Here is a 15,158-nt window from a genome sequence, read left to right as displayed (position 1 = left end):
CGTAGGTCCAAACTGAGACCCCTAAAGGTGCAGTGTAAGCACATGTCCAGTTTTGCTAACAAGTCTTCTGGTTTTGTCCACGAGATTGCTATGGAATATAAATAAGCATCCTTTCAATTACTTTAATATCAGCTTGCAGAGCCTGTTAGCTCTTTTTTAAAAACTTGTTTCAGTGCAGTAACAACTTCAATTAATTATGAGCTCCTGGCAGAGGAAGTGACAGGGCAAACTTGTTGTCCATATATTTGGGGCATTGAGAATGTGTGTTGATGTGTATTTTTGTGCTTTTTCTTTGTCCCTGCGGTTCTGTGGTTTATGTCCATTAATAAAATCTCATTAATCACAATAGAGTCTGACCCCATCTCTTCACCTCGCATTTCTACTCAGTCATCCGTGAACAAGGTTCTCTGTTAGAGACTTCAAAGTCACTTACATTTCACCCCAGTCATTCCCAAACTGCATCCAGGGTGCTTTCTAAACCGCTCCAGCTTTTCATGGACAGCACAGGGCATTGTTGCCGTGGAGAATGTGGAGGGAATTTTATAGTGTGTCAGCAAAGCAAGTGGCTAATGGTGAATGGTAGGTTAGTACTTGGGTGCGTATGTATGTGGGTGTGTGTGTGTGTGTGTGTGCTCTTGGCCTAATTTGAGCACCAAACAGATGAAGTAGCGATGAAGCCTTCTGCTGTGTAATGTATCACTGTCTGCCCCCCACCCACTCAAACACATACATTCACACATAAACACACACAGAGCCAGACAGGCACAACGTGACCCTAGTGCCCTGACAGCGAGCCAGATCTTTGCCGTTTGACAGCGTTTCAGCAGGCATTCAGATACACTCTGCCGCCAGAGCTTGTCCTCTCTCCTGCTGACCAGTGAGACGTTTCCACACCGTCGACCATGTGACCTCCACCTTCCCTCAGTCCCTTACTCAGCCTGCAATGCACTGAGGTCATACACACTGGGACTCATTACTCTCAACTGCGGCGTGCCATCCAAAAAGAGACCACACACACACACACTCTTTAAACTGTACTGAATATGACATAAACTAATTTAAAGCTACAGATTTTATTTATCTATTTATTTATATATTTTTTGCATGAACAATCAGCCAAATGACTGTGTGTAATATACAGGTGCTGCTTAAAACGACTAACCAACAAAGCTCTACACAGATTTTTAGCACTCTTTAAATCCATACCACCTGCTGAAAAGATACCCAGATGACGTTAACAACTAGCTGATAAACACAGTTTGGACTGCACAGTAAAGATGCCAGATGCTTTCCTCGGGAGCTGGTAGAAAGCAAAACAGAACTAAAAAGTAAAGCAGCTATAAAACTTACATTAACCATGTGGTCAGAAACAGCTTTAAATTATTCCTGATTTGTATCAATTAATTCATAAAGGACATTTACACATGCATTAATCTCCCGAAGACATAGAGTTTAAGTATAACTGCTGTTTGTCAAAGCCTTACCCTTATCCTAACCTTAAAACATGTCACTAACCATAAAATGCATTGATTTATGTTATTGGGACTTTCTTTTTGTCCCCACAAGGAAGACACGTCCCTATAACGTGATGGTATAAACAGATTTAGGTCCCCTCTACATGAGTAATACCTGGACTACACACACACTGTCACCTCCAGCAGGGAGCAGAATTGGGCTGTCACTCAAACAGACAACCTTAAAAGGGCACAGAACCTTGCAGGAGACATTAATAAATGAAATATAGCAGTGACACAAAAACACACCCATAGTACAAAGTCTGGCTTAGCTGAGATCTGAGATGGCCCAACATCTACCAAACCAGCTGTTCTGCCTGCATTTTTTTTTTTTTTTTTTGGCACACACACGACTTCCCTGCCCTTCAAATTGACTGGCATTAGATTTTAATTTAGTCTCGAAGAGGACATTGTTGTGAACAGGGACAAGGACTGAGGGGTTGGCAGCCTCCTTGTCAGCACACATTAATCAGCACATGTGTGGTGATAAGTAAAGATTTTGTGCAGAAAAAGCAAATTTGTGCATTTTCCAGCCTTTTTAACACGATTGCCAAAGGTGACAAATGACTGTGCATCTTTACTGTACATCTGGAATGGGTTACAGTGTCAAGAGCATTGTTTCCTGTCTTGCACTGTCATGGCAATAATCTGGCATCGCACTCAGGCATGGCAGTGTATCCAGTATCTGGTTCTTTCCAGTTTTCCAGTCATTACTGTGAGTCCCCTTGCCTCTGTCCTTGACTTACTTTGATAATGAAACCAAGAGATAGAAATCTTCCATTGTCACATTATTCTAATAAGACTATCATTCTCATTAGTCTCCTATGTGTCTGTGTGTGTGTGTGTGTGTGTGTGTTACTGGATGTTTACCGACCTTGGCAACTTTCACATACTGGTCATGAGTTCTTTTTTTATTTTGCTGCTTTCAGCTTTCATGTGGGTGAAAATGTATTTTCTGTTTGCACTGACAAATATCTATAACATTTTTACCTTCCTTCACTCAATCTTTTTGCAGGAGGTGTTCACTCCAGAGTGTAAGTTCAAGGAGTCAGTTTTTGAGAACTACTATGTGATCTACTCGTCCACTGTGTACCGACAGCAGGAGTCAGGTCGGGCCTGGTTCCTTGGTCTCACCAAAGAGGGACAAGTAATGAAGGGCAACCGGGTCAAGAAGACTAAGCCCTCATCGCACTTTGTTCCCAGGCCAATTGAAGGTATCATAAAGCTTGTAGAAGCACATTTTTGGTACAACTTTAATGTTATTTCTTTTTGATTTCATTTTTTTTGGTAATGCATGCACTTCCCATCACGTACACTAGTATTATCGTGCAACACAGCACTGGAGGTTAAAGCAGCGATCCACCAGCTCTAATTAGCCTTTGAAACCAGATAATGTCTTATCTGGCTTTGGAGGACCTTCATTACCAGCTGGAACTGTTCGATTTGTTAATACGTTGGCATTAAGGAGGAGGGAAAAACTAATGAAACATAGTATAGGTGCATCATGGGAAATGAAAAAATCAGTGTTCTTTTTTTAAACTTAGCAAATCCTTTTGACACACCTAAAGGTAAAATATATTGACATCCGCTGTTTTAGCTCAAACAATCCTTGGTATTCTTCAAGCTTTATGAGGGAGCAAAATGAAATCATTTGCATGGCATTCCCATTCTCCAAACCTGGCTTCTAAAGGGATTTATCATTTTGAGCATTTATTTTGCTCTTGCTTTGTTATTTGTCAGCAAGATTAACTATCTCATTTTCGATGAAGCTTAGTAGAGCAGTGTATAGGCAAAGGGGGAATCCTTAAAATTTTGTTGCACATTCAGGCACAGTTTCTCACAAGTGTGAAACAGGACTTTGGACTTGGCAAGTGATTCACTTTCAGTGCCCCAGTAGTTTACATATCTTTTGTGGGAGCTTTGTTAAAATATCACATAGATATTGTTGTAATAACTCGTCAAGCAATGTGATAAAAAAGTGCAGACATGGCCTAATTCCCCTGTCTTCTCCCTCTCAGCCTGGTATAATTGTCCCAGCCTCACACCTGACCTTGTCTCTGTCTGCACATCCATCTCTTCAATCTACTCTCCACTGTCTCCATTCTCCTCTCCGCTCCTCTTGTTTCCATCCCTTTCCTTGGCTTTCCATCTTTTCCACAGTTTGTATGTACAGGGAGCCATCACTGCATGAGATAGAGGACAAGCACCGCTCCAGGAAGAGCTCAGGGACTCCCACCATGAATGGAGGGAAAGCTGTCAATCAGGACTCCACATAGCATCTGAGGGAGGGGCTTCCAGCAGGGGGGAGAGGCCTCATCCTGAATGAAGGGAAGGGGCCAAAGGAAACTTCACCCGTCCCTCCCAATGTACGCACCACCATAGCCCGTGACAAACAGAGGGGTTTATGATGACAACGAGGAGCTATTACTGTACACCCAAGACAACGAAAACAAAAACTGATGTCTTGCCTGTGAAAACCTTTTAGATGAATTAATATGAAAAAGACTATATATATATATATATATATATATATATGGAGAAGTCATTTTCAATCAGGACTTGACCAACCATTTTATGCAAAAAAGTATAAAAAAGCTGTGATAAACAAAGAAATGGTGGTCTCCCTTCACGTAAATACAAGTATCTGTCATTTTCGATTTATGCTGTGAAAAACAAGCTTTAATACATGTTCACTTTTCATACATTGATTTTTTTTTCTACATGCTATTGCATTCTCATATGCTTTATTGTGTTGTTGTCAATAATAACTATACCATCTTCATTATAATCATCATTACTAATCTGTTGCTCGATCATCTTATTTACTAGCTTTTTGTTTTTGAGACAAAATACTTTTTTTTTTATTACCCTTATGTGTTTTTTTTCTCTCACAGTTTGATCTTGAATGCACTGTCACACCACTTGCACTGGTGTGAGGGTAAGACTAAATATATTGATAGTTCTCTTTGCTGGACTTCAATGGAAACAGAGTGCTTAGGGTGGGATGTAATTTACTCAGGTGTGTATTGTAAGTTAGACTAATGTGACTATAGGACACAAACTCCCATATGTTGCCCTGCTGTGGCAGGACGGGACCGATACAAGCAATATAACAGAGTGCAGTCTAGTATGTCTCTAAATAAAAAACAAAAACAATAAAACACTGACAACACATCTCCACGGTTGGTGTGTTTGTCAGTAGAAAAGACAAAGAAAGTTGTATGAGGCATTAAAAGTTGGAAACGAGTGAAAACCTGTTTTGATACAGTTTCTGTATTATCTCATCACTTAAAATGAGCATTAGGTTATAAACAAAGAGATGTCCAAACTTGTCAAAAATGACAAAGAATAATATTCTCTCCAAAAGCTGAGAGGATGGCAATGACCAACATCAGCACTACGAGCCATGGCCAAAAACGGTCACTTCGCATTTGCACCTCGAGAACCACAGACCCCTTTTTCTGCTGTTAGCTATAACAACAACTCAAAATATAACTATGTAACAATAGTCGTGCTTTTGAACTATATGGACTAAACATGAAATAACCTTTGATTAAAGACTTCTGCAGTTTTTCTACGCAGAAAGAAAAGAAGTGGCAATTCTTTTGGCAAGCCCGGCCGTGAAGGGTTGTGTTGACTAATTTCCAGAAAGTTCTACTATTTCTATTATTCTGTTGTGAAATGACCAGAGACTTTTTCAACACTGGTGGACAGGGTGCCTGACTGTTTAATAAATCACTGACCTAACATGTTGAAAATTTGTTCAAAAATTGTAAGGTCCCAATCATTCAAACTTTGCCATCACAATGGAAGCTAAATGTTTCATTGAGGAACCAGTACATATGGATTTGGCCAGATTCGAGGAGGATGTCTTACCGTCTCAGTGGGATTTTCTGAAATGGTAACGCACGCCATCTCTATTCCCACTGGTTTTGTGACCAATGAAATGAGCCACTTGCTGCATTGTGGAGGAAAGTCTCTCTCTTTCATAAATCAACAGATTGACAGGGCTGTATAAACGAGTTGAGTTGACTGGGACACCACATACGCTGTGTACGCTGCTGAGCTTATTTCTAAACCCCAATTAGTTTGTCTAACTCAGGAAGTCCTACAGTTGTGCAGTGAATGGGCCAGACGTAAAGGCTGGATGTCCACTGTCCAGCACTAGTTGCACAAAGACTGGCACCAATGTGGTGTTTGGATTGGGGTTAATAGTGTTATTTCTTTTTTACTATTATTAAAGATGACGTACAGCTAAGCCTAGCCAAGTTAGGAAAGCTGAAAAGGGGAAACGGTTGAGATCAAGCATGACCATCGCATGACTGTAGAAGTTGATGTAAGTTTGGTTTAAGTTTGAGGCGGGATCCAAGAGGAATGTCTTTAGATTTTTGGGAGCATATGTCCAAAATGTTTTATGCAATATTTTGATCAGTATTTTAGCGAGAGCTCATACATCTCTCCTACATCTGGTTAGAAACCGGTTGCTAATTTGGTGATATGTACAGTAAATAGCACACATTCAGCTGCACGCAGCAAACTACAGTGGCATAGGCATCATTATGGATCTAGGAAAGTCTTCCATCTTGGACCCGGGTCCGCAGCTGATGCAAGTTACCTGTAAGAGCTAACAGTAGATTAGTTCAACTTCCACAGTACCTACTGAATAACAGTGATACATACAGTATATTAGACATGACACTGAAAGTCAGCAGGCAAGACCAGCATACAAGTATCTTTATACAGAGGTTTATACTGGTGCATATGACACATGTGTGGACTTAAAGCAATGCATGAAGTTAAGTGTACTGAATGTCAACTCTTGACAGATGAATGAAAGGATCTGAGAAAGGAATGAATACATGGAGTCAAAAATAGCTAATGTGAGAAAGCAGTAAAGCAAAGCAATTTTTTGTGGGTTTCTTGATGTGTGAAAGGGGTTAATAAAGGCTTTGATTGTATGAGATAATAACTATTATTTTAATATTTTTATGTTTGCAGATGATTCACTGCATTGGAACATGCTCATATATGCATTATGAATTCTGAGATGACAAAAAATATGCATTGATTATATAAAAAACAGAATGAAGTTAGTGATTGTTTAAGAATAAAGACTATGTTATCAAAAACTCTCAGCTATACAGTGACTGACTCATTGAATGTGTTGTTGATCATGACTGAATTATCTTTTTTTTTAAGTTATGTCACTCTTTGTAACAGGAACATAATTAGGATAATAAGCAGACAAAACTTAAAATTTATTTAATGGGATTCACATTCAATTCAAATCAGTTTCCTCTATCGTTCACCGAAGTGATTTATGCTCTACCTAGCCCCTAAATCCAATATGTCATTTTGGGATGGCGCTCTTTCGCCCTTAATTCTCACGTTGTCATGGAAACAGACCTTCCATGTCTGCAAGGAGAATGAGGAGGAGGAGGATGAAGGCTCCCCTGACTTTCAGGACGTGGCTTGTATTCTCTCCTGCATGATGGCTGCAGCACAAGACTACAGGGTATGGGGGGGTATTTTGTTCTCTTCTATTTTGGTTTTTCCTTCACTTACAGTACACAGCTGAGAAGAGTGCAGGCATGCAACCTCAGGGACAATATGTACCAAAAATGACATGGAAAAAGATGAGAAGCAACAAAAAGAGAGAAGGGAGTTGAGGGAAAGACATGCTGCATTATTCTGTTTTTTGCATTTAAGAAATCCACTTTTGCGAATATGAAATCTCATAGACTTTTAGTTGTAATTTTTTTTAATGCACCACTGTTGCAGCTTTACTTCAGAGTTTTCTTCATTTCAAAGAAAACCAATGCAGTAATTTAAAAAGTCTCTGTGAGGCTGTGCTTAGGTACAGAAGTACATAAAGTTAATGCTGATGCAAATATTAGGTTCCTAATGGTAACGTACTGATGCTTAGGGCTTTTTCCTGCTATCCATCCATTTGCTTCCGCTTATCCTTTTCAGGATCGCAGCTATCCCAGCTGTCATAGGGCAAGAGGCGGGGCACACCTGGGCAGGTCACCAGTCTAACACACAGGGACAGACAACTATTCGCACTCACATTCACATATGGGCAATTTCGATTTTAAATTTTTTCATTTAACCTATCTCCACAAAGTGCATGTCTTTGGACTGTGGGAGGCAGCCGGAGTACCTGGGGAGAACCCACGCAAACACAGGGAGAACATGCAAATTCCACACAGAAAGACACTGCTGGTGGAATCAAACTCAGGTCCTTCTCACTGTGAGGCAACAGTGCTAACCACCGTGCTGCCTTTTTCCTGATAGTATGTGTTAAATAGTACCAACCAATTAATGTACCAAAAATGAAATGCAACTTTAAAGTTATAATTTTGACCAAATGGGGAGTAGATCTCTAAACAGAATTACATGTTAAGACCATACCTCATGAGAGCACTAGAGAAAAAGTCTGGGGATCTTCAAAGTTTGAAGTTTGACAACAAAAACAACAGAAAAAGCCAGCTGGTGGAGGACATAGTCAGAATAAATGGCTGACATTCTCACAATCATATAGTGTGAGAAACAAATTTTGTTGTCAAAAGTGTTTTGGAACAAAATATAATTTTATTGCTAATGACCTGGCTATCCCCTCCCCCAAAAATAAACTTTATATTGTAACGTAAAGACCCTACAATAATAGAGAGAAACATCATTAGTCACACATTTTATGGCAAGAGATACGACATCCTCATAGCAGTACATACTGTACCTTTGTAATCAATGTTCACAAAGAGTAGAAACAAGTCAAGGTCAGCTACTTAGACATCTGTGGGTGTTAGCAGTCTAAACAGAGTCATCTGTTTGGATACACATAGGACAGCCAAGAGCTGTAAACAGCTCGAAGGCCATTCTACCCATCTCTGTTAAAACTGACCTCTGCCATGTGTTCTCCCACCCTCCTTTCTTGTGTGGGCGAGGCCACCTTCACACATATCCTACAGAACAGACTAGGAACTTTGCAGCTTCAAAACAAAAATTACAAGTGACTCAGTATTGTATTAATATCAGTTTTGAACCTTTTTTAAAATAAATCTAGCGACCTCCAAATATTATTTTGGAGGTTAAGCCTCACATTGTGATTTTCTCACATGAAATATGCCTAAATCAATATAACCTTGCTTTCAAAGGCACATTACATAGCCATGGAGCATTTTAGCCACAATATTTTAGTGTCTGCCCAAAGGGGTAAAAGAAAACTGTGAGGTTAAGTTTCACTTGGGAGCTTTTCTTACTAGATTCATTGAGAATGTGTTAGTAAATACTGGCATAATAGCAGGAGCTTTAAAAGTAATACCACAGCAGACAAGTGAGGAACAACAAGAAAGGAGAACCGTGGAAGAAAAGCACAGACATTACCTGCAGTGGAGAGCCAACACTCTCATTCCACACTGAAATAAATGATATAAAAAAGATCATGAAATTGTCTAAAGCTCTGTGAAACACCAGTGCAGGGCAATGTTGAAACTTTTATACACAGCTGTGAAAAAGCTCTCGATGTTAGCATGCTAACATTTGCGCAGTAACAATGCTAATATGCTAGTTAACTGTATTATTGTGTTTGTCAGATTAGCACGCTCATGTTTGCTAGAACTAAAGCCAAAGGACAACCAAGCAGGCTGGAGTTTTGTGAAATGGTAACAGTTGATAAGACGTTATTAGAACTGGGCTACCGATTCATGCTAAAAATCTATTTTTACTTGGGTAGCAATAAGGGATGACATCAGCAGGACTCTTCTTCTGGAAAGCATCCAAGATAGTTGCTTCGGGGCAGGATAAAACAGCACTCTGGCTTGTTTTGCCTATTTATCTAGTTGGATGGCTGCTACACACTAAAAGGATAAACGAATGACAAAAGCAAACTCAAAACAAGAAACCCCCCCCCAAAACTAAACAAAAGCACGAACACACGATACCTGGATAACGTATGAGGACTAGGGTGTGCCTAAAGGTATCTATAGATTATGAACACATTTCAATAACAAAATAAAAATTCAAAGAAAACTAAAAAACTCAAAGTCTTGCATATATCTGGATCTGAATAAGGTGCCTAGAATTTTTTTTAAAAAAAAATTAACAAAGATTTGAGAATAAACAAACAAACAATCATACACATAGCGCTGTCAAGAGCTGATGACAAGAGCTGGTTCTCTAGTTTGTAAAAATATACTCTATTTGGTCAAATGCAGCAGAAGCTTGGTCATTATGTGTTTTGACATTCATGTGGTCGTGAATCATAAATTTGTACACTATGGTCTAACTGTCAGTGCATTACAAAGTGTTACAGGCATTAAAGCCTTACAAAGTAAGGCATTACCCTGCGGAACAGTGATACTGCTTTTTTGATAAGTGGCAAACTTGACATTACTTTTATTTTTATTTCACAGAAGGACAAGAGTGAGATGATAAAGTAGAAACTGCATCCAGGACAGAAGCAACAGCATTATACTGCTAAGATAACTAAGACTCTGCAAGCATCTGCACAGAGAGCATGCTAACACAAACCTAGCCAAAACCCCGAGTGAGGTTAAAGCTGAGTGCATGCTGACCCCACCCCAGCAGCCAGACTCAATAAGCAACAAAAGTGTCTTTTCTTTTTTCTTTTACCTTCGCTTTTGTGTTCATAAGTAAAAAGTAAAAGAAAGATTGTATAAGTATTTTATAGAGTAAGGTGAAAATAATGTAACAAGTAGTGTAACAAATTAATTAATGCACTACTACACTACTTTTTTTTTTTTTAAAAAAAGAAAAAGTAATGAGTAATGTGTAATACATACATTTTCTTGAAAAATGACCCCAACGCTGGTGAGGACCTCTACTGTAATGCCATCTGAAGTAGAAGACTTACCCTCACTCTTACCCTAACTCTTAACCATTTTCCACTCACTTTAAAGCCTTACTTGACAGATTTTTAACACAGGTTGCACTGTCACCATGGTGATGAGAAAACGGAGATCCACCGTGTAGACGTACATGTAACGACAACCAGTTACAGTGAGATGATCTTCAGCATCATAGCAGACAAATTGTTTTACTGGTGGAGCTTCAGACGTTTTCAGAACATTTCAAACTATTCAAAATTCCACAATTTACATTTTATGTGTAATTAGGTTCTGCTCACAACTGTCGTTTGGACTTTGTACATTGCCGTAAAACTAAGCATCAAATAAGGAACTCGGCTAGTTTTGTACTGTATGTACAGAGAGCTACACATTTGTACATGACTCCGTTTTTCTTTTGCAGACTGAAAGCATTGCTGTTTCATCTGTGTGTACCTGCTTTTGTCCTGTTGTTTTGATATGTGCCTATGCCTCTGGGACAGGAAACTCCTAATCAGAAGTGGGATGTTCAGCTCTGCTCATTAAAAATAATTACTCTGTGTTCAATTAAAGCTCAGTGATGCTCCTTTGATCCAGCCAGCTCAGTATGTTTTATCCAATTGTCTGATATGAACATTTGAATGAAAGGAGCCCTGATGGTTAAAAAGACTGAATTCAACTCTTCAGGTCTCTACTTCTGCACCTTGTTAGGCAGTCCACTTTAACAAGATGATTAAAAAGAGATTTAAAGTCACTTTAACTTTAACTTTTCCACATCTCACTGTTTCTGGGATGCTCTGCTTTTGGCTTCTCAGTTTGCTGGATGAAGACCAGAGGGATTACCACAGGCAGGCATGCTCATAAAAGGCAGAATACACATAAAAGTTCATGCACATTGTACACATACTCCTACACGCATTATAAATTCACTCACCCAGCTGCCCACCCACAGCTGCCCACGTACCAGCTACCCACGCATACTCTTACTCGACTACTTTTTAAAAAAAACTTTACTGAAGGAGCTCTGCCGCATGAGCATGTTAATGTGCTGACAGTGGATCCTGTTACAGAGGAGAGCTGTTCTGCTGAATCCCAATTGCCCGGGGACAGAAAGGATACCAAGCCAAGCTTTGACTGCAGTTATGCTTCAACGCTGTTATTTTAATAATTTTCTCTCTCATCCCTATGCTCATCCACTTTGCACTCTAGCTTCCTCTTTTCCTCTGCTTTCTCACTTTCTTAAGCTCTATTCCCTGTCTACCCTTCTATCTTGTTTGATAAGTTTCCTCAATCAGGCCTTCCTTCTCAGCACACTGCATCGATTCTCTTCATCTCTTTTCTCTTTGTGTTCCCTATGCAGTATTTACCTGTTTGTGATTTATGAGTTCAGGTAATTCTCATCAAGTAGGCTCCACTTTACAACCCTGATTCTATAAACGTGTAAAACCGTAAATAAGAACTGAATCCCTCACTAATCTTCATTTTTATTGACAGTAGAAGATTAAAAAACATGACAAAATGTACCATTTCATGCAAATATACTAGGTGATTTTGAATTTTGATAAAATTTTGCTAACTCAGAAAAGTGGGGACATGGTCATGTTTGCCCTGCTGTATAGCTGCATAACAGTCACATACTTTGTCACACATTTCATTTCACCATGTGCCAAATGTTTTCAGTTAGTGAAAGGTCTGGACTGTAGGAAGGACAATGCGCATCTCGAATCTTCTACTATGAAGCCATGCTGTTGTAATGGATGCAGTATGTGGTTTCAACTTGTCTTGGTGAAACATGCAAAGCATTCCCTAAAAAACAACCTTATCTGGGTGGGAGCATATGTTCCTATAAACCTGTATATAGCTTCCAGCACTGATGGTGCCATTCCAGATGTGCAAGCTGCCAATTTCATAGTCACTGGTGCACCTCTGTCCCATCACAGATGCAGGCTTTTAAACTGAGATCTGAAAACAAGCTGGATGAACCCTCTCCTCTTTAGTCAGGAGGACACGGTGTTCATATTTTCAGAAAATAATTTGAAATGTAAATTTTTTTGACCACAGAACAGTTTTTCATTTTGCCTCAGTCCATTTTAAATGAGTTTTGTTCACAGAAAGCTTTAACCTGCATTTGTGGATAACACAGTAAACAGTTTTCACTCTAGTGCACAGTGATTTATCCAAATTCTCTGAAGATTTTGATGGTATTATGCAGTGTAAATGATGAGATATTCAAAGTCGTTGCAATTTCACATTCAAATTATACACTATTTAAGAGAAAAGTACTGGTATACGTCAATGGTGTTAAAGTTGTAGGAAATAGAAGATGAATTGGTGTCTGGTTTATTGCTTTGCTGGCCTCCCATGAATATCACTGGGAAACATCAAATGTGGTGCTGACCTTTATTACATTCTGAATTTTAATGACTCTAACAATGAGAAGAACAGCCTCTTCTGCTTGAGTGGAAACAATGTTGCAGAAAAGAGGACATATAGCACATACATAATCAATCAAAACACTACAAGTCTACAGGTCGGTGGTGCAGCATCATTGAGGAAGCTTGCCCAGTTTTCCAGTTGTCTTCAGAGCTCATTTAGATGCCTTTTTCCACAGTCGGAACAAACAGGGCTTTGGAGCAGCACTCACACCTCGACTGCTCATTTACTGATCATTAAATATTCAGTGCCAGACTGTCTGTGGTACATTAAACAGTACAGGTATAAAGGATCAAGGTCAATCATTTCTAAAGCACGAATGAGAGGCTGAAGTGTCCACATCTCAAAAATAGCCGAGGCATTTACTGCATTACAGTGTGCACAGGTTACCTTGAATAATGAAATAAATTCTACCACAAGGAAGACTGTGTAACTCTCGTACACCAGCCACTGTGGCCACAGTTGAAATTTATGTGATAAGTATAACTTCAGCTTGAAGGAGAAGAGTCAAAATGTCAGCAGTGTGACTCAGTAATGCTTGTCACAGCAATACCATTTCAAAGGGTTTATTTAGCTGTTTGTCAGAATGACTTAAGTAAAACTGTTGCATCAAATGCCTGAAGTAATAAACTTAGCCACCCATATAGTCTCACTTAAAAGTCACTGATGTTTGCAGGGTACTAACAAGCCAGTGCTAGATTCATTCAGCTGTATATAGACTGCAAATATATAATGAAATACCACAGTAGTGTTACACAATATTACAACTGATCTTAGCCTCATTTAGCATGGCCTGATTCATCTGTTTTAATATGTCTTGCACTTGACTGAGATGGTAATTAGCAGGACACCCAGGATTTTCAGAAGAAAACTCACAAATCAAGCCTGTTATATCCTGTTTCTTACTTGATTTCTGTGGAACGAAACATTTTGAAATGGTCCAAACTATTGTTGATCACCCAGGTTAAGGGAGAGAAAATATTAAATCTAAATTTAAACAAAACTATGATCTTTAATCCAATCTAATTTCATGGAGGTAAAAACTAGCACTTTTAACATACCAGAAGAAAACAACTGTTGGACCCTTATAAGCTCAATCTGTCTTTAATGAGATTTCTGCTCTATTTAACTGTATTGCATCTGAAGATGTGTTTGTCATGGGTTATAATGATTTTGCACTGGCACATGATTCAAATTTACAGCTGTATTGTGTGGATAGAAAATGTAAGGATGTCTTCTAAGTAAAGTCATCACTCACAGGATTATCCGATCTATGTTCTTTGCAAGTATACAGTCCAAACTGGAATACTCTTTGCAACCTAAATCTGTTATACGTTTGCGTAACTATTCTCCCATCAAGATCTAACCTTTTAAAATACGGGCAGCCTATGTGAGTTGCGCAGAGAAAAGTGAAAGGATGTGTCCTTCTAAAATGGGCGATAACCTTGAAGTGCATCAGCCTTTCAACAAGTCGCAATCCTAACCCAATTATAGAGGTGTAAAAGCTTGATATAGCTGGCTAAACAATTAGAAAGTGCGCTGTCAGAAGCAGAATAATCCTGTTAAGAAGGCTACAGAGAGCACGTCGCAGCACAAGCGTTTCTATCCTCACTGACAACTGTCTGTACCAGAAGATTTGTATAATTCAAGGTGGCATTCAAGGAGTTCTGCATAATATATTAGGAGTTTCAGATGTTTTGAAACCTTTAAGCTCAGATTTGGTTCCAAAATATCCACAAACATGTAACATATTTGTTTTGTTTTGTTTTAATCAAATATTTGCTTTACATAAAAGGTCACAGCTCTTCTTTGTCTCTTACTTGTGCTGGCTGGGTTTCTTATGCAACCACCATATTTATTTATGACTCTCAGCAATCAATATCTTGGAATATATGTGTGCCAGAAAAACCACAGGATTTTGAATACAGTAGCGTTTAGGGGAATCACTGATCTGTTTCGTATCCAGATTTTGGAACTTTTAATTATGGTGATAGATATGCGTGAGTGAGCTTGAAAGACTGCTCCTTTGGGGACATCGTTGTAGTGATAGTTTTCAGTGAATAGCTCAGAGAAGAAAGATGTTATTAACACATTTAGTAAGATTTTGCACAAGGCCTCTCTTATAACTGTCAACTACTTCTCATTTCATTTGTATTTTATCCTAATATTAGCTCATTCAAGTTGCAATTTTAAATATTGAGAATAGCAAAAAATATTTGACAATACTTTGATACTTCAGTTTAAGATCTAAATTAATAAGATCTAAATTATAATCTTCACTTATATCTTTTTCTGAAGACACCAGTTTGATTTCTCTTCTGCCTCCCAACAGTATATTTATAAATGGATGTGAGTCATAATGCTT

General features: G+C 38.9%; 1 protein-coding gene across 5 annotated transcripts in view; it reads left to right on the top strand.

The window, feature by feature from the left end:
- The window catches only part of fgf12a (fibroblast growth factor 12a), a 34,232-nt gene extending 27,587 nt beyond the window's left edge, over positions 1–6,645 (top strand). For all 5 annotated transcript variants that reach the window (XM_084911615.1, XM_084911613.1, XM_084911614.1 and 2 more), the window contains 2 exons: positions 2,530–2,728; positions 3,675–6,645. In XM_084911615.1, the coding sequence (XP_084767741.1) occupies positions 2,530–2,728; positions 3,675–3,790 (315 nt within the window). In that variant the 3' untranslated portion in view covers positions 3,791–6,645. The remainder of the gene's footprint in view (positions 1–2,529; positions 2,729–3,674) is intronic.
- Positions 6,646–15,158: the final 8,513 nt, after the last annotated feature.

Source organism: Perissodus microlepis, chromosome 18, assembly GCF_051167445.1.
Source record: "Perissodus microlepis isolate ML-2025 ecotype Zambia chromosome 18, ASM5116744v1, whole genome shotgun sequence".
In the NCBI taxonomy this organism is placed as follows: Eukaryota; Metazoa; Chordata; class Actinopteri; order Cichliformes; family Cichlidae; genus Perissodus; species Perissodus microlepis.
Note: the sequence above shows the minus strand (reverse complement) of the source record. Positions and strands in the feature narration are given on the sequence as shown.